This window comes from Ostrinia nubilalis, chromosome 26 (genome assembly GCF_963855985.1).
Source record: "Ostrinia nubilalis chromosome 26, ilOstNubi1.1, whole genome shotgun sequence".
NCBI lineage: Eukaryota > Metazoa > Arthropoda > Insecta > Lepidoptera > Crambidae > Ostrinia > Ostrinia nubilalis.
In genome coordinates, this window is record NC_087113.1 from 3,755,085 (window position 1) to 3,777,928 (window position 22,844).

The 22,844-nt window shown below is 39.3% G+C and overlaps 2 protein-coding genes across 2 annotated transcripts; both read right to left on the minus strand.

Annotated features, from left to right (window-relative positions):
* Positions 1–9,392: 9,392 nt before the first annotated feature.
* On the minus strand, positions 9,393–12,028 carry LOC135084557 (epidermal growth factor receptor-like). The gene has a single exon (XM_063979319.1). The coding sequence runs from the start codon at positions 11,555–11,557 to the stop codon at positions 10,085–10,087; it is 1,473 nt and encodes a 490-aa protein (XP_063835389.1). The 5' UTR covers positions 11,558–12,028; the 3' UTR covers positions 9,393–10,084.
* Positions 12,029–12,125: 97 nt separating this feature from the next.
* On the minus strand, positions 12,126–13,424 carry LOC135084558 (epidermal growth factor receptor-like). Its single transcript, XM_063979320.1, has one exon. It carries the CDS (start codon positions 13,130–13,132, stop codon positions 12,227–12,229), a length of 906 nt encoding a protein of 301 aa, XP_063835390.1. The 5' UTR covers positions 13,133–13,424; the 3' UTR covers positions 12,126–12,226.
* Between the last annotated feature and the right edge of the window lie 9,420 nt (positions 13,425–22,844).

Genomic DNA, 22,844 nt, shown 5'->3' on the forward strand with positions numbered 1-22,844 from the left:
CTTTGACAGTTCATGTGACGTTTACGAGTAAGCCATTCTGGCTTACTAAAATCTGCCTCACCTTTCGTGCACTGACTATCTATCTAGAGTAAAAATCAAGGAATGACTTTTTACCATTAAGTTGTACATTTATGCACTTTAAAACACGAATTTAATTTTAATTTGTTAATTACAAGATTTACAAGGCGTCACCGCGGCGGCAGCCATTTTACGAAAATTTCAAAGAATAAATAAAAATCGCAGACTTGACACTGACGCATAAATTAGTATACGAAAGGAAGGTTAAATTCAGCAATAAAAAGATTTTTTTAAAGATTATAAGCACTTTGTATTGTACAAATTACTAATAGTCCCGTCCAGCCCCTTGTGTTAAGCTAAATAAGCTTGGGTTAAGGGTGGGCTCACATAATAGTCGTGCGGCATCATGGATCAAACTTGTTTGAATCTCACTGCTGTTGTTCGTATGCGACTGGTTAGTTAGTAAATCACCCTAATTATTGACACCTAGCTCACGAGATAGGCTAAAATTATAATAATTGTACAGTGTGTCTGGTCACCAGTGTCCGACCCGTTAGGGCGCAATAATATGATCAATTTAATCGACAAATCCAGTATTAAAAAATTACAGCTATTTTAATTTTTTTAGTTTCTGAGTCCGGATGGATTCATTTATTTACCAAATCTACCGATGTACAGGACCTATGAGTATAAAAGTGATTCGTTCGACAGCTGAAAAAGTAAGCAATACGTTGTCATCAAAAGCTTCCATTTAAATTTCTTAGAAACACTTGGTCTTGAACGTAAAAAAAATGATGCTTCTTTTTAGATTTTTCAATGTTAAAACTAGAAAGTTTTACATTTTTAGATGCACTAAGTCATTACCTTAAAACTGATATACCTTGGCTTTAAATCAACTAGTCTAGGTGCTAGCTACACAGGAGATGCAGCGGTGAAAAGGAGAGGTGGGAATAGTCCCGTAACTTCTACCTCACAGCTATTATACGTGTACTCAACCACTGAGATAGTTAACAATAGAGACAATAAAATAACTGAAAGTTTCTGACTTTCAGTTATTTTATTGGTTCTGGAATGAAGGCGTGGGTCATCCCTAGCTTTGTTCCTACCGTGACGAGTGGGAATTTTTCTAAAATCTCAAGATGGACTGACTGAAGATAGCAGGAAGACGCTGTGTGCAGGCCACTATCAACTGGGCGATGTGGAAATCATTAGAGGAGGCCTTTGTTCAGCAGTGGACGTCCAGTAGCTAAAATAATGATGACGATGTTTCCTTACAGTATCCAATTCAATAGGCAGAAACTAAACGTAAACGAAGTGTCGCCTCTGTAATGGTATCATTATCTATAACTCATAATATTTCGTGCGCTGTTGGATGACAGTTTTAAACTAGAGATGGGTAATTTTTTTATCGAATTAGAAAATACCAGTTAACGATTTTCAAGGCGATTATCGATTACATTAGATTTTAATCGGGAAGAAAAATAATTAATGGCTTAAACATCAGTATGAAGCCCATACGCACTTGTAGCACAAGTAACACGATTAGCCTCAGTCCCCTCAGTTGTGAATTCGGAATCGCCAGTTGTAATTTTAAAATCGCATCACAGAGTGAAGTAACTAACACCAAAAAACGGCAGAGCGAAGTGATTTCGAATGTTTCAACTGCTACGTTTTGTCACTTGTCTAGGAGGGCTAATTTTAGTCTAAGGGAGGGGAGCTTAGATTACATTACAGGAAACGCACAATATAATAAAAGAAAATAATGTAAGTAGCTGAACCTTTTTGCTATTGAGCACCATGAAAATTTAACACAATTTAGCCGATTTGTTTATTTTCACAATCGATTCACAATGTCTATGATGAGGCGACCGCAGGAACGTCACTATTCGTGCAATCCTATCAATGAAGTACGACATTTTCTGGTGCAGATTTTATCGCCATAAATTATGAAACTTGATAGTCATGGATTTGACTGACAGCTGTCCGTCAAATTCCCGCCCCGCACCCCGCACTGTACATATTTTGTTCGCGATGTCTGTTCTATACGTAGTAATATTACTTCAATGATCATACACAAGAATACGCGTGCGTGAGTCAATGTTCGCTCGTATGTGAGGCCTTGTCGAATAGTATCCTGTAGGTGGGCCATCGTGCGTGTTTTGTTTTCGATGTAAACTCGCGGAGATGAACAGGCCTGGTTATACATAGATTTCGAATATAAAAAATATATAATTTAACTAATTAAGACATGACAAAAAAACTGATGTATCTATGTCTCGTTTCTGTCGGGCCTGGGTTTTTTTTGTATGGGGCGTGACCGTTCTTCTTTGGGAGTTTTAATTCCCTAATTTTTTGTTAAAATTTAAACAATGTTACATAACGTCTTGTAAGAATGTCCCTGTCCTGTAACGCATCGTAATGTTTTACGAGAAAATTGCGTTACGTAATACTTGAATGTTCCCTGAGGGAATTTTAAACTATAGGTTGATAAAATAAGAAATTCACAGAATTTAATTATTATTCGTTTATTGTTCTTTCAGGTCACACATGTTTTATTACATTCATAATAGTTTCATTAATCATTAAAAATAACATTTTTTTTACATTTCACTCGTAGTACGCGTATTGTACTATTTTATTACAATCATTAACAATCGCACATAATTTTATAATAATAATAATAAAACGTAACTCACTTGGCATGAGCCCGTGAGTTATGGTTAAAACCGAAGACCATAGGGACTTCGAGTAAAAATAAAGAAAACATAAATATAATAATAAATCTTTATTTCGTTACCAGAGGTTTGCTTATAATTAATAGTAATCGATGTCTCCTTTTACGCTTAAAGAAGCATGTGCCAGTACCTCTAGCATGAATAACTTTCGTCTTTGAATCGTTTGCGTATTCGACCAAACTCGATACTCAACCTTCAAATTAAATGATAACGTGACAATTTTGATTCTCTAATAAGTTTCGTGCAACCTTTTCTCATACTAAGTTCACTTTACGACACGTTTACAAGGGCACGGTCGTAGTTTTCGTACTAAATCTTTTGATAATGATTCGAATACGCAAACGATTTGAACTCAAAAGTTTTTCGTGCTAGCCGTACTGGAGACATCGCTCTTCTTTAGAATATTATGTGTGCTTAAATACAAAAGGTACTTATTATAAAGAAATAAAAGTAAGCACTAATAAATAACTACATAAATATCAACTATACTAAGTTTTACTCTTTGTTTTCATATCTGTAGTAACTAAGTAGGGATGGCGCATTATTACATTCATAGTTTCATTAATTAGTCAAAATTAACAATTTTATTCACACGTACTCTTATTGTACTATTTTATTACAGTCATAAACAAACAACAAAATAATTATGCCCGGTAAAGTACCAAAAACACCGGGGACATGTCTTTATTACAAAAACAGAAAGATCCAGCTCGAGGTTTACACAAAACACAGTTTTTTTTTTTAAAGATTATTAGTAATTTGTTATTCCACAAATTACTAATACTCCCGTTAGCCCCTCGTACTAAGCTAAATATGCTTGTGTCACGAGTGAGCTCACCACAATAGTCGAGCGGCGGCGGGGACCGAACCCGAACCGAATATTTAAAGACTTTATTGCACACACATAAGAATGTTCCGTACAAAAAGGCGAGCTTAATGCCATAAGTGAAATGCCATTCTCTACCAGCTGACCTTGAGCAAAACAGAGATATTGAGTAGGCGGTGCTGTTCAATCAAGTTTATTGTATAATCAAAATTTAAATAGGTTAAATATTTTCTTTTAATTTCTTCAAATTAGTCGACATTTAAAATAATTTTCGAAGTTTATATAAATTTTATCCAAAAAGAGAATCATCACAAATGAGACAGCACCAAATAAACCATTTTTATTAATCAGTCTATGCTAAATATTCATAAATGGATAATATAAAATAAGTCTTACGATTCATAAAATAATTATATTGAAATACTTCATTATATCGCTTGCTCGTGTAAAAAAACATACATTACGTGATACTATTGACATACATTGTCTAAATAAATACAATGTAAAATCATATCAGCAAGTCATCAAAAATAAAAGTAAGTCTTACTCTCTACATTAGAAGATCCATTTTAATACTTAGCACACATAAAAGGGCATGTTACTTAACTCTTTAGTGGCCAGCCTAGCTGCTCTGGTCAGTGTGACATTGTAATGGCTATGCAAATTGCAAAGCCTCCAGATTGTCACTTTCTTTCTTACTCCACTTAGATTCCATGGCCACAGAAAAAGCGGTACAGGAAAATGTACCCAGAAGACTTATGAGTATGCAGACTCGCATTCGGAGGGCGTCGCTGAACTCTTCTAGAAGGGTTAAGAAGTTGAAGTTCTCGTTGTCGAATAAAACTTTCTCGACGACGTCAGCGTGTTCTGGTAAGTCCTGGAGTACGGTTATGAGGATGCCAATGATGTTTAACACGATCCGGGGGATCTTGGAATACTGCATCAGCAGCGCGGTGATCACGGGATGCGCATTGTAGGTGACGGGCGCGAGCGCGAATTGGCGCACGCCGCGGCACGAACGCACGCACAGCCACGAACACACTCCTAGCATGCGTCCGACGCCTTGTAGCTTTTCTTGAGAACCGTCGTCAGAATCTTTGTTATTTCTCAGCAAAGTGTTAATTGCTGCCACAAAATTATACACCACTTTCGCTTCTAGATATACATCCTGAATGTTCAAAAGCGTATGCCTAGGCAGAGTATGAACTAGCGCGGGTAGCGCCAATAGCGCGGGTAGCGCCAATAGCGCGGCCACGGCGCCGCACACGCGAGCCCCCTTCGTCACTTTAGCAGCGCTGCCTACCACGCCCGTCACAATGCTCGCTCACCATATTAAACTGCGTGAGAGACTCCACATCGCCATCCATAACCTCAGTAATATTAGAGTTTAAGAATGCTTCCCACTCTTCCAATTCTATTGAAGATGGCTCTTTAGTTTCATGTTTTTCTTCAGGCTTAATCAATGTTGGTATATGAGTGAATAGTTTGTAAATTCGGCAGCCGTTAAATCAAAATCAATTTTATGATGGTCATCGCCCATATTCCTGGGTTCTATAGTCAACGTATCCCAAGGCAGTAGGCGGGAGGATAGGGCAACTCTAGACCTCTAAAAAGAAATGGGGGGACCTTAAAATGCGTTTTATCGTTACTGTCCATAAAACCCAATTTGATTTAACAATTGCCACCTATACTTACTTAAAACTAAGCAGTGATAAACACTACATTAGCTACAACCGTAGATTGGGGTCATTGGACGAAATTCTACGTGCTCGGCGACCGGACTATACAACTTATACTTAATGCCCATTTAATAGTTTAACGATATGCTTTGACAATAGGTAACTAGATACAATTTACATTCCTTTATTCAAGCTTCAATGATAGGTCAACTACATCTAAAAAAATAGGGACCTTAAAAATGGGTCAATAGAACACTGTTTAATTTATCAATTACCAACTACATATAAGGTACATAATCTTGCCTGACTATTAAAACAAACTGGTTATTTGTCCATAACAGCCTAACTATAGTACTTGTGAGTTTTTACAAGACGACTACGGCTGAGTTGCACCAGTTAATTTTGACAGTAAATTTAACGATAACCGGTGCATATTGTATGGAGTTTGACAGATTTTTGACGTTTGTCAAAGTTAAAGTAACATAGTGCATCTCACCCTTAGAAACCCTGAATAAAAGTTAAAGACAAATAGTGACACAGACAAGGCCATATGGAAATTGTGTCGTATGTGATTTAAGACAACTCCTGATAAAATTTCAAAGTATCCAACTGTCGTATCACATTGTATGAATGCCTCCGCCGGTCTACGTGTGGTAGCCATCTATTTTCATATTAACCACAAAATACTCAAGCACGCTTTTGGATATTATTTTGGTTTTCCTTGGTGGCTGCCCGTTTCATACATTGTGAATTTGAATGTAACTTATGTCAAACAGGTTTTCGTCAATTTCCATGTATTTCTCTTCTGATGAGGCGAAATTGTATTTAAAACTAGGTCTTAACGCGGACGCTTTTATTTTCTCTACAAACCGGCCAATTCTCGTCCATTGCAGCTATGCAAGGCCTTCTGTAGGTACTCTAAATAGTGACTCTCTATAGTCTCTTTAGAGTGCTTTGATTAAACCCGGATAGTCCGTTAGTCGTTAATAACGTAAGCAACAGCCTTTTAATCTGTCTGTCATCGTGCGCTGGTACTCCCCCTCTCGACATACCGGCCAATTCTGTCCATTGCAGTCATACAAGGCCCTCTGAACTTTGAATTATGACCCTCTATTACTTCCTTTATAGAGTGCTTTATTAAACCCGGATAGTTCGTTGGTCATTACTAACGTAAGCAACAGCCTATTGATCTGTCTGGCATAGGGTTGCCAGATGGAAACTTATCAAATCCGGGACAATCCTACTAGGACAACGGTGTTGGGACTTGGCCATAGTAAAAATATCTTGGTTTCTCAAATGATTTAATTTGTATTTCAAAAGAAAAATGCCATTTATTTTCAAATACACACTTTTATTAAATAAGTAATGTACGTCAACGTACATAATAGGACTCACAGGCAGGCCAGCCGTGTCATTTGTTATTACATATTAGTTTATTTTGACACAAAACTATTAGGTTTTCGGAAATCCGGGACAGTAATGTCTAATTACTGGACACGGGACAAGACGCAAAATTCCGGGACAATCCCAGATTTCCCGGGCATCTGGCAACCCTAGTCTGGCATCGTGCGCTAGTACTCCCTTTCTTGACATACCGGCCAATTCTCGTCCATTGCAGTCATGCCAGGCCCTCTGAATAACGACTCTATTAGTTTCTTTAGAGAGCTTTGATCAAACCCGAATAGTCCGTTAGTCGTTAATAATATCAGCAACAGACAGTCATAGTCTCTATTCGTATAAGAATGGCTTTCATACTTTTCAAGCAGAGAGGCAACGACAGGTCCACGCGTGGTAGCCATCTCATAAGATTTTCACTTTTGTCTATCTTCAAAACCACAAAATCCTGAAGCACGCTTTTGGGTATTCTTACTGATGTCATTAAGTGATTGACGAAAGTCTTAAGGAAATGCTTTCTTCAGCAAATGAATAGCGGCCATTCTCAGATGAGCTAGTTTTTGCGTGTCCGGGCTGTTAAATCGTTAAAAATGACAAATTAGAGACATGCAAGTATTTTTATATGTTACATAACAACCCTATCCAGTTGTGCATTAAATCATAGGCCTCTATTTTAAGTATTTGTGACTTAATTAATTTCATGAACCTCTGTTCTCTAATTACCGTTACGCGTCCGCACATCGACTTAATGTTAAAAGTTGGCTGTAATTTTTATGTCGTATAGATTTGGTTTACTCCATTAAACATTTTAAAGAGTATAAAAGATTGTTTTATGCATAGTAAAATATCAATCCAATAGAACCATTCTGTAAATAATTATAATTAAAAAACTGCTTGTCCGAGTGAAAGTCCTAATTCCCGTGACGTTTTCTGTTTTTGGGCACACAAGCCTAAATAATAATATTTGACACATCATTTACGCATGCGGCGCGAGCCCTTAGTTAGTTCTATGACCTGTTAGCAAGTAGACGTCTATTGCGTTGGCGTACCGTCGATGAATTGCGTAAGAGTATAATTACCATATCTTTGGTTTTCAATTTTTCTATTTACCATGTTCTTATTTTTATACTAGATTTTTTAAGGTAGATCCACGTTGTGAATTTAAATAGAATCAGTACTTTGGCCTCCATACGTTGTAGTAAGACAGTATTTGCATACCCTGCAGATTTTGGAAATTTTGAAGAAAAACTATCGTTTTATAATTTCCATGGTACTAATTACCATATATTTATAATCACCGTTGTATGAAATTATTACCTACAAATTGCACTCACGATTGAATAAGTATGATGATAAAATATGAAATAATACCTAGACTTTCGCATAACAACTTTACGGACTTTTCTTCCAATCTGACATCAAAATTTTGAAAAGCTTTCGTTAGAGTAACCAGATTCGATTTCATGACGAATATTCAGCTTCAGTTGTTGCATGGTTGTTGGATTTTATAGTTTATTTTACCCCTAAGGTAACCCCACAAAAAAAGTTAGCTGGAGTGAAATCGGGGCTTCCTGATGACCAGGAGATGTCACCCCTGCGTGAAACATGTCTCATACCAGATATTTATTTTTACTATTAATATCATTGATATTAACATGTTTAATCATTAATTAATTCTAATATAATACCATTAAAATCTATTCATATTGCCTTTGCCCTAAGAAGATGAGATTGTCCAACAGTAACACTTACATGGCGTGATCACATTAAGAACAAAAGGGAACAAATCAACAGACAATGGGACTTTTCAAGACGAGAGTGTATAGGCACTTTGTACCATCCTAGACTGCATCCTACCTGCTTTGTTATGCATAAAAAAAACTTCGTGATATGCAATGGATACTGGGCAGAAGAAGCTTGGAGAACAAACTATATACAAATGCATCCTAAGACCCATGTAGACATTAATATGGCATCGACTTAGCCTCGCAAATGTAGAAATACTTTAACGTTTTTAAAATAAAGTATTAAAAATCTTGAGCCGTGCACCTTGGTTTACAAAGTCCACTGAAGTGATACCAAACGTCAAAGAGGGTGTAGAAAATTCGTGTAAAGCTTACAGACTAGACCGTCATGAAATCTATTTGCTGCATCCCTTCTAAATTCTGAGAATTCTGCATTCAGGCTAAGGAGAAAGCGAATAGCATTAATAAGAAAACTTATTGTAAAAGAATCGAGGTGATTCAGTTTCAGGTGGAGATTCAGCTAAATGCTCTCATTTGAAATGTGACACGTAGCCCCTTCTTGCTGAAACTAAGTGTTCCTGTTATAGCCTTGATTCTTGCAGTATACTGAAAATATCTTGATACAATAAATAATAGAAATTAGTTTTCTTTTTGCAAAGGGTTATTAAGAGTACCTACAACTTTTTTGTGATGCTATATATTTGTATACAAATTTATCAATGCAAGATGTTGTTTTTTTGCTATTTTACATATCTTTTCTAATTACCGTTAGATTAAGTATTAGCCTTATCTAATTACCGTGACCATAAAATTTTTGGGTCTCATTTACGCGAAAACGGCTTTGAATAATTTGACGCCTTTACGATTGTTAAATTCGTACTTTTCGTGTGTTTTATATTTAAATGCGTTTAAGCCAATTAATCCAAATTTCAAAAATGATATGGTAATTAGGCTGAGAACGCCTAATCGTGAGAATGACCGATAGATGCCCAGGAGTGTTCTCTTTCAAGATATGCGGGAAGAACGCGTTGTAAAACAGACTCACCCACTCTTCTGCGACCGCCTGCGCAGTAAAAACCAGGTGACATATGATTTCGGCTGTCTTGTGTGATATGTGATATCTTCCATACATTGTTACTTCGAAGGTAACTTATGTCGAACAGATTTGCGTCAATTTCCATGTAAGACTCTTCTGGTGAGGAAATTGTCTATAAAACTAGGACTCGACTCTCGCAGACGATATCAAGTGGTTAACGAAAGTCTTACGAAAATGTTCTCTTCAGCAAATGAACTGAAGCCCAGGAGTGTTCTCTTTCGAGATATGCAGGAAGAACGCGTTGTAAAACAGACTCACCCACTCTTCTGCGACCGCCTGCGCAGTAAACACCAGGTGACATATGATTTCGGCTATCTTGTGTGAGATGTGATAACTTTCATACATTGTTACTTCGAAGGTAACTTATGTCAAATAGGTTTTCGTCAATTTCCATATAGCACACTGCTGAACAAAAGCCCAGGAGTGTTAATTTTCAAGTTCTGCGGGAAGAATGCGTTGTAAAAGAGACTCACCCACTCATCTGTAGATAAAAGGATCTTCAAATTAACCACAAAATCCTGAAGCACGCTTTTGGGTATTCTTACTGATGTCATTAAGTGGTTGACGAAAGTCTTACGAAAATTCTTTCTTCAGCAAGTGAACAGAAGCCCAGGAGTGTTCTCTTTCAAGATATGCGGGAAGAACGCGTTACGTATACCCAGAGTCTGCGCCGGCACGTTCTCCTCCGACATCAAGTACTCCGGGTTATCCACACACCGCTTCGGTCCCACGAAACTGCTATAACGCAACTCCTTCTCGTCTTGACCTTCCTCAATTTCCCCGCCCTCCCCTATCAAGTCCATATACGTCGATGCGTTCTGATTGTGCTGTGGCGAAGGCATCAAATAATCGTCCTCGTCCAGTGGCAAATTCAACTTCAGGTTCCCCACTTGTGCTTCTTTAGCTTTCGACATGGCGTCGAAGTTAGCTTCTAAAGTGCACTCCGCGCGGACCTTCATAGGGTCGCTGCAATACCTTGAGCTGGAGCTGTCTGAGGCACATACGCCGTGGTTGTAGTAGTGTCGTAGTTCTGAGCCATCTGGGTTGGTTTGGTTGTATCTTAGCAACTCGTGGTCCCACGTTTCAGGTTTGTTGGAACCGTCTGTGGTCACGCCATCTGGGCTTGTGACATTGTTAGCCCACGAAGATGATGTGCACGGTTTAAGAGAGCTCGTTTGTGTCTCTATCCCGACACTGACTACTGACGTAGTAGCGGTACCAGGAACCGTTTGGAACTTGGGTTGCAGATATTCGTCTGCTTCAACGAGTGGTTCGGGACCTTCCATGGCTGAGGATAAGTTCCTTATTAACTCCTTCTCATCCTGAGTAGAGTAGGACGGGAGACGCATGAATTTATCTCCTGGAATAACGAGATATCTGCCCGGATCTCTCGCCATTTCCGCAAAGGTGTCAGCCAGCTGCTTGAATGTCGGTCTACTGTCGGCGTCCAACATCCAACATGAGACCATTATGCAGTAAATGTCCAACGTGCATATGCCCGGTTGTGGTAATTTTAGGCCATTTTCAATTAATTCTGGCACATTCCGTGCCGATATGTTCTCGTATGGGCGAGCGCCATAGCTTAGTATTTCCCATATCGTGACACCGAAAGCCCAAACGTCACTCTTGTGCGTAAATATCCTATGCTGAATGCATTCCAACGCTAACCATTTGATGGGCATTTTGCCTCCAGCCGCTTTGTACTCGTCTTCGTTTATATCTAACAGTTTTGCTAAACCGAAATCTGTAATTTTAACACAATTCGGGTATATAAAATTAACGTACATTGGTGTATTGCCAACATCATCAAAAAAGAAGAAGAACATTTGGTCATAGTTATGCTTAATTAAATAATATGTAAGTTGACACTGACAGAGACTAGCAAAGCAAAAATAATGGCGGCAATGGTCAAATACAAAGCGCGTTCCATTTTGCGCCCGCGCGCTTATACACTCGGCATCAAATAAATCGCACCTCCCGCGACAAGCACTTATCAAACGTATGCAGCATCCCCACTTCCCACCAACATTGGTACCATTTGAAAGCCTAGTTCTAAACTTCATTTCATTAAAGGAAAGGTTTTTACCCCAAAAATGTGTCTTTAGAAGGATCCAGAGTCATTTCTTCAAAAAATAGGTAGTTACGCTAGAGCCAACTTTTATGGCTATAAAACTGTTAAGTTGGGTTTAATTGCTATCCATCAGCTGTTAAAGAGGACACGTGAAATCATTATTTGGTTTTATAACCATCAAAATTGGTCTAATTGATCCCATAGGTGGGCCCAAAGTGAGGTATTTTTTCAAGTCACATTTATGGTATATGTTAATCATTTATTAAGAAATTAAATGTATTTTTCTTTAAGGATATTTATTGGGCTTTCAAATAACACCAATATTGTTGGGGTACCATGATTGTGTCAGAAGAAAATCTTTAAAGTTCGCGTCGCGGAAGGTGCGGTTTATTTGATGTTGAGTGTAGCTTTAGCTAGAAGATACATGGTACTTTAGTTCAATACCATAGCCTATAGACTATACTCTAACTCATTCACATTGCATTACAATAATTGTTTTTATTGATATGACTAAAGAAGCATGTTCTTGTATGAGCAATTAAATTATCTAAAATCGTAGAAGAAAAACCGAAAAACCCGGATTTATAACTGACAAAAACCGAGTTCCAAATTGTGTCGGTTATCCGGTTTTTCGGTTATCCGGTTAACCGGTTTGCATGCCCTAGTACTTGCTGGTGCCGGGCCGCGGCGTGCTCTCGCTCCCGCTGCCCTCGCTCACGCACAGCGACTCCAGGGGCACCGGCTCCGTAGGGATACCCAGAGTCTGCGCCGGCACGTTCTCCTCCGACATCAAGTACTCCGGGTTATCCACACACCGCTTCGGTCCCACGAAACTGCTATAACGCAACTCCTTCTCGTCTTGACCTTCCTCAATTTCCCCGCCCTCCCCTATCAAGTCCATATACGTCGATGCGTTCTGATTGTGCTGTGGCGAAGGCATCAAATAATCGTCCTCGTCCAGTGGCAAATTCAACTTCAGGTTCCCCACTTGTGCTTCTTTAGCTTTCGACATGGCGTCGAAGTTAGCTTCTAAAGTGCACTCCGCGCGGACCTTCATAGGGTCGCTGCAATACCTTGAGCTGGAGCTGTCTGAGGCACATACGCCGTGGTTGTAGTAGTGTCGTAGTTCTGAGCCATCTGGGTTGGTTTGGTTGTATCTTAGCAACTCGTGGTCCCACGTTTCAGGTTTGTTGGAACCGTCTGTGGTCACGCCATCTGGGCTTGTGACATTGTTAGCCCACGAAGATGATGTGCACGGTTTAAGAGAGCTCGTTTGTGTCTCTATCCCGACACTGACTACTGACGTAGTAGCGGTACCAGGAACCGTTTGGAACTTGGGTTGCAGATATTCGTCTGCTTCAACGAGTGGTTCGGGACCTTCCATGGCTGAGGATAAGTTCCTTATTAACTCCTTCTCATCCTGAGTAGAGTAGGACGGGAGACGCATGAATTTATCTCCTGGAATAACGAGATATCTGCCCGGATCTCTCGCCATTTCCGCAAAGGTGTCAGCCAGCTGCTTGAATGTCGGTCTACTGTCGGCGTCCAACATCCAACATGAGACCATTATGCAGTAAATGTCCAACGTGCATATGCCCGGTTGTGGTAATTTCAGGCCATTTTCAATTAATTCTGGCACATTCCGTGCCGATATGTTCTCGTATGGGCGAGCGCCATAGCTTAGTATTTCCCATATCGTGACACCGAAAGCTCAAACGTCACTCTTGTGCGTAAATATCCTATGCTGAATGCATTCCAACGCTAACCATTTGATGGGCATTTTGCCTCCAGCCGCTTTGTACTCGTCTTCGTTTATATCTAACAGTTTTGCTAAACCGAAATCTGTAATTTTAACACAATTCGGGTATTATAAAATTAACGTACCTACATTGGTGACCCCGACGTGATTATATTATTATTAATATACGTTATGTTCAGGTATATTATTGTTGTTGTCCACTTATAAGTAATGTCCACTTTATAAGTTAAATCCACAAAACGTACGTCAGAAGGTTGGAACAGTAAAACATGTGATTTCTTTAAAGGTGTAATTGCGACTAAAATAAAACTGGCGGGCTCAGCCGCCGACACATACAAGGAACAGTATAACTATTGTTTTCTATTGTTGATTGTATTGGGCAATGATGTGGGAACGCAGGACGCTACTCAATACGCTCTGTTCATTCATGGAGTTAATTTATTACTCTGATTAATGTGTACCTACAATATCTTTAGCTCGATCTCTAATATCAAAGCTGTGTCATGAGAGGAACAGAGCGTTGATTGTCACCAGATTATGGACGAACTGCTTAGACGAAAATTTCACTATCAGCAGGCCGTTGACTTAATATCACCTCATCCGCGAGGAACCTTCTCGCTCAATATCAAGAACTTTTGTATTCCGTCCCATGGCATTCAGCAATTTCCCTATATGTCAAGACTCCTCCTGTTTACCTTAATTCTTAATGAGTAGGAATCGAGCTTTATATAATAACAGAGACAGTAACCTACCAAACTCCCTGTTATTGCAACAATCACTCGCGTACTGCTTTAGGTATGAAGTGACGTAGGAGACCACAGGACGTCCAATTATTTCGTCAATTGCAGTCATGCCGGCCCTCTGAATAACGACTCTCTATTAGTTTCTTTAGAGTGCTTTGATTAAACCCGGATAGTCCGTTAGTCGTTAATAACATCAGCAACAGACGGTCATAGTCTCTATTCGTATAAGAATGGCTTGGATACTTTTCAAGCAGCGGCAACGACATGTCCACGCGTGGTAGCCATCTCATAAGATTTTCACTTTTATCTATCTTCAAATTAATGTGTGTGGTTGACGAAAGTCTTACGAAAAGTCTCGGACGACCCGAAAATGCTCTCTTCAGCAAATGAACAGATGCCCAGGAGTGTTCTCTTTCAAGATATGCGGGAAGAACGCGTTGTAAAACAGACTCACCCACTCTTCTGCGACCGCCTGCGCAGTAAACACCAGGTGACATATGATTTCGGCTGTCTTGTGTGAGATACGATAGCTTTCATACATTGTTACTTCGAAGGTAACTCATGAGTCCTGATGCGGGGCGAGTCCTGGGTCGTCGTCTCGGGCCCCAGCCCGATCCGCTGCTTCACAGTCTCGATGAACTCCAGAACCGCCATGTAAATGAATTTGTACTGCGCTTCATTCTGCACCATACCGGATCGCTGGTCTCGGACCATCTGCACCGTGCGGTGGATGTCGATCTCGCAGTCGAAGCCCTCCTTCCTTATTTGGTCCAGGATCATGTCGATGACCACGAAAGTGCCGGTGCGGCCCACTCCGGCAGAGCAGTGCACGCATGCGACGGCCTGCGGCGGAGGGTCGGGCCCCGTCATTATCTGCTGCAGCCTGAAGTTCACGTCCAGCAGAATGTTAAGGACGCGACCTGGCTCCGAGGGCACGCCGTGGTCCGGCCAAGCCGTGAAGTGAAAATGATAGATCCCATCAAAAACAATACTTGTCAAAAAAACCAAGTCTCGCAACTCAGTTGTTCTACGGTAAAAAGTTGTGAGATCCATGTAATAACCTCCGTTTTATTCAGGTCGGGCCAATATCGCTCGCATTTCACTTTACCGCGTTCAATTTCTTTCGTCGTCATTATGATTATGCGTACATCTTCCTGCCAAAAACCGTAAACCAAATTTACGATTTACCAAAACTGGTAAATCGTAGTCGACAGACAACCCTGAGTGGCGATGTAGGTCTTGTTGTAAACATGATCGTCGATCGTAGTTTCTGCTTCGACGACAGCCTTGGGTATCGTGGTGTTAACGAAATTGGGGTTCGACCGGATAACGCTTAACTCAAATGACGGTACGAGTTTTTGGACACCGTTGTTGTGCTTTCCGTCCCGGTGAAATTTCTCCTCCGTCACAACTACAGTAGTATGATTCGGAGATGTTTTATGTTTGCCTTTGGAGAGAGTCCCTTCTCGGGAAGTTGGCGAGCCGTTTTCATTGCTAATGTAAATGCTGTCCTGTGAGTCCGATAAGGAATCAGACATGTCACACCGAATATAGTTGGCGTTGATGTAATCAGAGCCCGCCGGGGCGTCGCCTGAATGTCCCTCAGGACAACACGCGTGTGATCAAAAGGTATGATATTTTTGTATCTGTTTTTCCGAATGTTCTCGGGTTTTGAACCCTCCATTCTGTCGAACAATTGCAGATTCTCCATCATTTGTAATGTCTCAAATTCTTCCCAGAAGCCTTGTTTGTAAGCCATGCTTTCGATAGGCCCCTCGTTTTCTTTTTGCAGTTGTTTCACTCGCGTATGGAAATGACGTACCTGGATGCGGGTAGCGTTGAAAGGTTGTATCAACCTTAGCACTTCACCCGTAGTTTCAACCATAGGGTAGTTACGATAGTGTTCTATCAGACTGACCAAGTCATCGAACTGCTGACCGCCACCGACGTCGTATTTGTTGTCCTGCCGCCTGATGCGACAGCGGATAAATTATAAAAACGCTGCTGTCGCGCTTCTAACGCTATAGTGTGAAAGCGCTTTTAACCTTAAAATAAAACTTACATTGTAGTTTCTTTTTTCCGATCTTCACTGATGATCACCTGATGTTTGTTGATTGTGGATTCGCTTGCCAGAAGTCTTTAGATGTCCCTCCCTTGCACTCAGGATCCACACAAGTCCCTGGTTTCTTCATGGTTCTGATGACTCGACGACCGTCCCCAGTATGATATCCGAATATGATAAAGGTACCTTCATTTCGATTTCGATCCGGCGTCATTGACACACTGATCTTCGTTTCTTCGTCATCACAGTTTTTTTCCAATTGCAATTGATTCAACTTACATGACAATGTGTGGGGTTTCAAAACAAATCTGGGGGCTGAGGCCTGAAATATCCGTTTTCCTAAAATGAGGTCACACCAATGAGTGGCTCGTGGTTATCCCAAGGGTACCAGCAAATCTCTCATCATCTGTGCCATGCAGTTCTCTAAACACATCCCGTGCAAGAAAGGTTCAATAGTTCGTTAATTGATGTCCCTTCTTTATACTCAGGATCCATATAAGTCCCTGGTTTCTTCATAGTTCCGACGACTGTCTTGGCAGCTTGATTTCTTCACTACTTCGTGACCATTGTCTTGTGCAATTTCAATTGATTTAACGTGTGTGAGGTTTCAAAACAAGTGATTTCTTCGGGTCCACATATCACTCATTGATCCAATAGCATCATCATCTCTCATCACCTGTGCCATGCAGTTCTCGAGCTCTAGCTGTTGCCTGTTGGTCCACGGGAGGTATTTTATTTCCCTCCTGCCCTCCGTCCGGGGACGGCGAGCGTTCCCCGATCCGCCACCTGGGGACGCGTTCTCTTGGGGTTACAGGCTCCCCCGAGAATTATAAATCAATCTCGAGATCTGAGCACGTTTTAATGCATTTCCAATAATTCGTCTTGGACCTTACACACACATCGTTATGCCAGTGTTTCTAAATCCATACGTGAGTTATCTGGAAAGAAAAGAAAAAGGAAATTGATATTTGATTGAATCGAATTTCATTCGCTTTAATCGACTCTCATAATTAGGCCAGTAGAATTAAACACAAAAATTGATTAAATCGGAAATAATTCAAACAAAAGATTTACTTGCTTTAACGGCTTCATTGGTTGCCTATTAAGACTCTCCTAGGTTTTCGACTTCGACGGAGTTGTGCTTAAGTGGTGGGGGCCCCCGTAAGGGGCGTTTTTTAGGTTCTCCGGTTATACCGCGTAAAGGACTTACCCTATCGAAAAGTGGTCTTCCTGACGGTTGAAGGACACGTCTTAATCCTGCATTAAATAATACCAAATTCATATGTCTTGGACAAACCGTTCTCGTGCTTATATTCGATAAAGTAGAAAATGTACGTATAATTAAAGACCCTCTCCACGTCCAATGGCTCGTTACCTGTAGGCTTCCAAGTCTTGAAAGGGGCCGCCTCAACCAGTGTAACCCTATCAAGGCTTACGAGCTGGATGCGCCTACCCTTGTTCGTCCCAGCCGTTCCTTAACTGCGGTTGGTGAACCTCTTCCTTGCACTCTCCTGAACGACTCTGTGTTACCTGCTGTGGCTGCCCCTCTTCCTTGCACCCTCCTGAACGAATACGTTGCCTAGCCGTATGCCTGGTCCAAGGATCGACGCCAAAAATCGACAGCAACAAGTTCATATTGACGCTGAAGAGTTTTTGCTGAAGTTTTGAAGGCGCTAATCTCAGGAATTACTAGTTTGATTTAAATAATTATTTTTGTGTTGAATTGCTCATAAATTGAGGAAGGCTATAGGATATATGCGATTACTCTACAACTAATAGAAGTGAAGTAGTAAAGAAAAATTTGCAAGCACGGAAAATAGTATTTAAACTATTTTCACGCGTACGAAGTTGATTTTGTGGCGTCTAACCTTGGACCAGGCATACGGCTAAGCAATGCAGTCGTAAAGGAGGGTACAAAGAAGAGGGGCAGCCATAGTACATAACACAGAGTCGTTCAGGAGAGTGCAAGTAAGAGGTTCAGCAACCGTAATTAAGGATCGGCTGGGACGAACAAGGATAGGCGAATCCAACTCGCGAGCCTTGACAGGGATACGCTGGTTAAGGCGGCCCTTTACAAGTTTTGGGAGCCTGCAGGTGACGAGCTACTGGACATGAAGAGGGTTATTAATTATACGTACATTTTCTACTTGGTCGAATATAAGCACGAGAACGGTTTGTTCAAAACTTATGAATTTGGTCTTATTCAATGCAGAATTAAATGCCCTTCAACCATCATGAAGACCACTTTTCGATAGGGTAAGTCCATTCAGCGGAATAACCGGAAAACCGAAAATACGCCCCTTTCGGGGGCCCCCACCACTTAAGCACAACTCCTTCGAAGACGAAAACCTAGGAGTATCTTAATGGGCAACCAATAAAGCCATTAAAGCTATAAAATCTTTTGTAGGAATTATTTCCGATTTAAAATCTAATTCTACTGGCCTAAATGTACTGGAATGAATTAAAGATAGAAGTGAACAAATAGTCATCTTTGAATAGGATCAATTATTTAAGTAGGTACTTATTATAATAAAAATAATTTGTTTCAAAAACGCTTTTACAGTATACATACACCTATGATAATTTGTCGGCCGTTTGGTGTAGTGGTTCAGAACGGACTACTATGCCGAGAGGTCCCGAGTTCGATTCCCGGCCGGGCAGAAATTGAAATGATGAATTTTAATTTCTGTGACGGGTCTGGGTGTGACTATGTATAATATGTATGTATTTAAAAAAAAAAAGTATATGTATAAGTAGTATATCCGTTAAGCTAGCACCCATAACACAAGCATTAAGTTGCTTACTTTGGGGCTAGCTGGCGCTGTGTGAAATTGTCCAAAGATTTATTTATTATTTATTTATAATCCACACATTGACATTTCGCACAGCAAATATGTACATATTTGGAATTTTGGAGAACAAAAATGTTTTTGTTTTTTTTTATAGAATTAGAACCAATACTTTTTAGGAATAGTTTTTGTATGTACATGGAGTACATAATGCAAAATATTTTTTATAAACAAAACACTAACTTAAAATAAATAGATGACATTCCGAGAGAAGTGGGGGTAAGACCCCCCAAGGCAAGGGGGGTATGGTATTTTTGGTGATCAAATTGTATGTATTACTTGACCTTAAAATATCGCTAAAGGTATAAAAATCAAAATCATCTTTATTTGTACAGACTAATAAAATTAGTACTTACAAATCGTCAAATGCTCTTAAGGAGCCTATACATTAAGAATCGCAGTCAAATAAATATCACGGATTATTATGGTCTTTATGTTAAATACTGACTTAAAGAGCTCTATTATGTGACTTCGTCGCCATTTTGAAATTCAATTCTTACCGGTAATAACGAAACTACAAAATTGAGGTTTATACATAGAATATTCGATTTCATACCTAGTACTAACACTCGTATTCACAAACGATGCTTGCTTAAGTGAAGCAGCAAATCGAACGCACAGCGTTGAATAAAGCTCTGTGATTGGTTCATGTGTCACCCTGTGCGTCCACGCGCACTGTGAGACCTCATAGTAATGTTTGTGAATACGGGCGTAAAAATCCAAGCAATCAAAATTAAAAATATTTTATTCCATTTAAACCAGTATTTTGGCACTTATGAACGTCAAAATAAAAATGAGTTGTCTCCTTATCTTTTGGGCTCAATGAGGGCTATCGTTTTAGCGTTCACCAGTTAGCGCCACTGTAGAGTAAGGTCCTGTCACTTGCTAGTAACGAAGACAGTGGCGCCAACTTGTGAGCGCTAAAGTGGTAGGAGGACTATCGCATTTGCACTCATCAAGATGGCGCCACTGTAGAGTCCTGTCAATCGCCAGGGGTGCCAACTGTTAAGTATAAAAACGATAGCCCTCATTAGCGCTTCGAGATAATTCACAACATGCAAAAATTAATGATTATGATTTTTAAAACTGGAGATCTCTCGGTCTGAATTTAAGTATAATCATATAAATAAAGTTGAAGGCTAACCATAACCAATGAAATTGAAGTTACAAAAACTCTATTTTTCTCTACATAATATTGAACACGCATTCGAAATAATTTTAAAACGAAATAAATAACATAGAAAATAAGTATGTATAAGCCTGACCAGGAACATAAAAACCCTCGCCATGTTGCGGAAAACTAATGGTACTAATTTCTTTTAATGGCAACAGTAACTGAAAACTTCTTTGACATGTCACCTTGCATGTCAGTCTATTGCTGTCAAAGTGTAAACAAACTTTATTTTAAATGTGCGCAATTGATTTTGTGAATTAAATTGCTAAAATCTTTTTATAGTCGTGAAAGAAAAGTGGTTCACAATGTGTTAAAGTATTTGTCGAAGAGAAATACTAAGGGTTCGGACAATATTTTCATTGAATAATGTTTCCGACAAAGGTTGTCAAATTGACTGGCATGTTTATCGTATAGTACAGTCCACTATGAAAATTAGCTGTGGTTTGTTTCAACTACCTATTTTAAAGATTTTTGTCACTTTCTAAGTGTTAAATTTTATGGAATTGGGAAAGAAGTACCGAGTTTGAAGCGTTCATGAGCAGACATTGCAGTTGAATATTCAAGGTCTGAATTTGATTATTGATGAATAATAAAATAAATCCTACTAGCTCGATTGATGGTTTCATTTAATTTATTTAAACCAGGTTACCTATATAATCTTTATTCGTTAATTTATGAAAATATCAAATTAGGACGTAATCCTGAATCCTGATACATAAAGTTAGGCTATTAATTTAACACAGGTACGACTGTACTCAGTGTTGCACTATCAAATGCAATTGCCGCGCCTCTATGCCAGGGTTTTTATGTTCCTGGTCAGGCTATACCTACTCACCGAAGTGTTGACTGGGAAATGGCAGGCCGTTGTTCTGCTCTCCATGATGAAATTTTAAAAACACTGCACAAACCATTTTGGGTCTTCATGATGAACTTTTTAAACACACTGCACAAACTGCCTACATTTTAGGTGTTGCTTCTCCAAGAGCAAGAGCGCGACTGACCTCTATCCGACCGTTCGCCCGTATTTATGCCATTTCCCCGCTGGGCAGGTAGCCATTTTTTTTGTCCAAAACGTGAGGGGCGCGGGGATGGGGACTTTCCAGTCCCTTGGAATTAGGGATGAACGATGTTAGTAAAACATCGATGTTGACAACATCGATATTCGATATTTATCACGAACCGAACATCGATGATTTATGAACTGACTAGCTTTTGCCGCGGCTTCACCCGCGTGAAATTTAGTTTGTCACATTTCGTGATAAATTATAGCCTAAATGTTATTCTGGGTTATAAACAATGATACTGTAAAGTTTCATCAAAATCATTTCAGTTAGTTTTTGCGTGAAAGAGTAAAAACATCAAGACATCCAAACTTTCGCATTTAAAGTAAAATACAGTTAAGTCATTTTTATAACACAAGCATTGAGTTGCTTACTTTGGAGCTAGCTGGCGCTGTGTGCAATTGTCCAAAGATTTATTTATTATTATTTATTATTATTATTTTAATTTATTACGAAACAAAACAAATTATTACATATTCCAATGTTATTTATCAACTGACTGAAGTAAAAGTAACTTTAATAAAGAAGAACCTTTCATAAAGAGTAGAGCCAGCTTTGTATACAGTCTTTCGGATGACGTTGATAATAATCGATTCCGTTAACATCGATGTTTCGATATTTCGTATTATAGTAACATCGTTATTTTTGCTTTGAACATCGATGAACAGCGAGCATCCCTACTTGGAATTACTTGACCATCTGGGTATTGTTTACAACATCCCTTTTGGTAAAATACCATTTCTGAAGACAATGTGAACAAAGGACATGAAATAACATTCAAAAATTAAGTTTTAGAATACTTTTTTTCGTATTTAATGATTTATTTAATTAGAAGTTTAAGTACTATTGTTAATCAACACCTGATTAATGTAACCATGTATCTGTGATTCTTAAATAATAATTATATTTTGTAAAATTTTAGATTTCCTTGTTATTATTTGTTAGTGAGGAGTTTTAGAGTTACTTTTTATCACATTAGACTATTAGAGTGTTATTAATATTGACTGATTAATGCAATTGCGCATCTGTGATTCTAAAAGTAATCTATAGGTTTATGACCATAATATTTTGTGACAATTAAACTTACTTTTATGCTGAAGATTTTTTAAACAGTGACTGTTAAATAAAACTAATTAAAACTGATTATTATTTACATATTATTATTTTTTATTTTATTAACAGGTTTTATTTTCGGTATGCAATACCGAGGTGGAACCTTTTAGATCTGTGTCATCCTTCACGTTTAGTGAAATACCGGGGTGGTTGAAACTTGATTTGATCCATCCGCCCCGTTAAACGATATACCGGGGTGGTTGACACTTGATGTGTTCCATCCACCCCGTTGAACGCTAAGACTATGACTACCGGGGTCGTTGAAACACTTTTTCCCATCCACCCCGTTGACGGGGCAGATCCACCGGGGCCGTTGGGACTAACCCTTATTAACGGATTGAGAATTGTAATTAACAACACAAGTAACAAATAATTAATTAGAATAAAGTAGCAGTAGAAGAAGTATAAAGTAGGATTGTTTTTAATACATATCCTGCGATGTACTATTTTAAGAGTAATGTATGTGGTGCACTCATACCGATCCCAAGGAACCGTACTTACTCATAAGATTATGACAC

Coding starts and splice junctions, on each gene's coding strand:
- LOC135084558 (XM_063979320.1), bottom strand. CDS start 13,132: ATGGTCTCATGTTGGATGTTGGACGCCGACAGTAGACCGACATTCAAG.
- LOC135084557 (XM_063979319.1), bottom strand. CDS start 11,557: ATGAAGTTTAGAACTAGGCTTTCAAATGGTACCAATGTTGGTGGGAAG.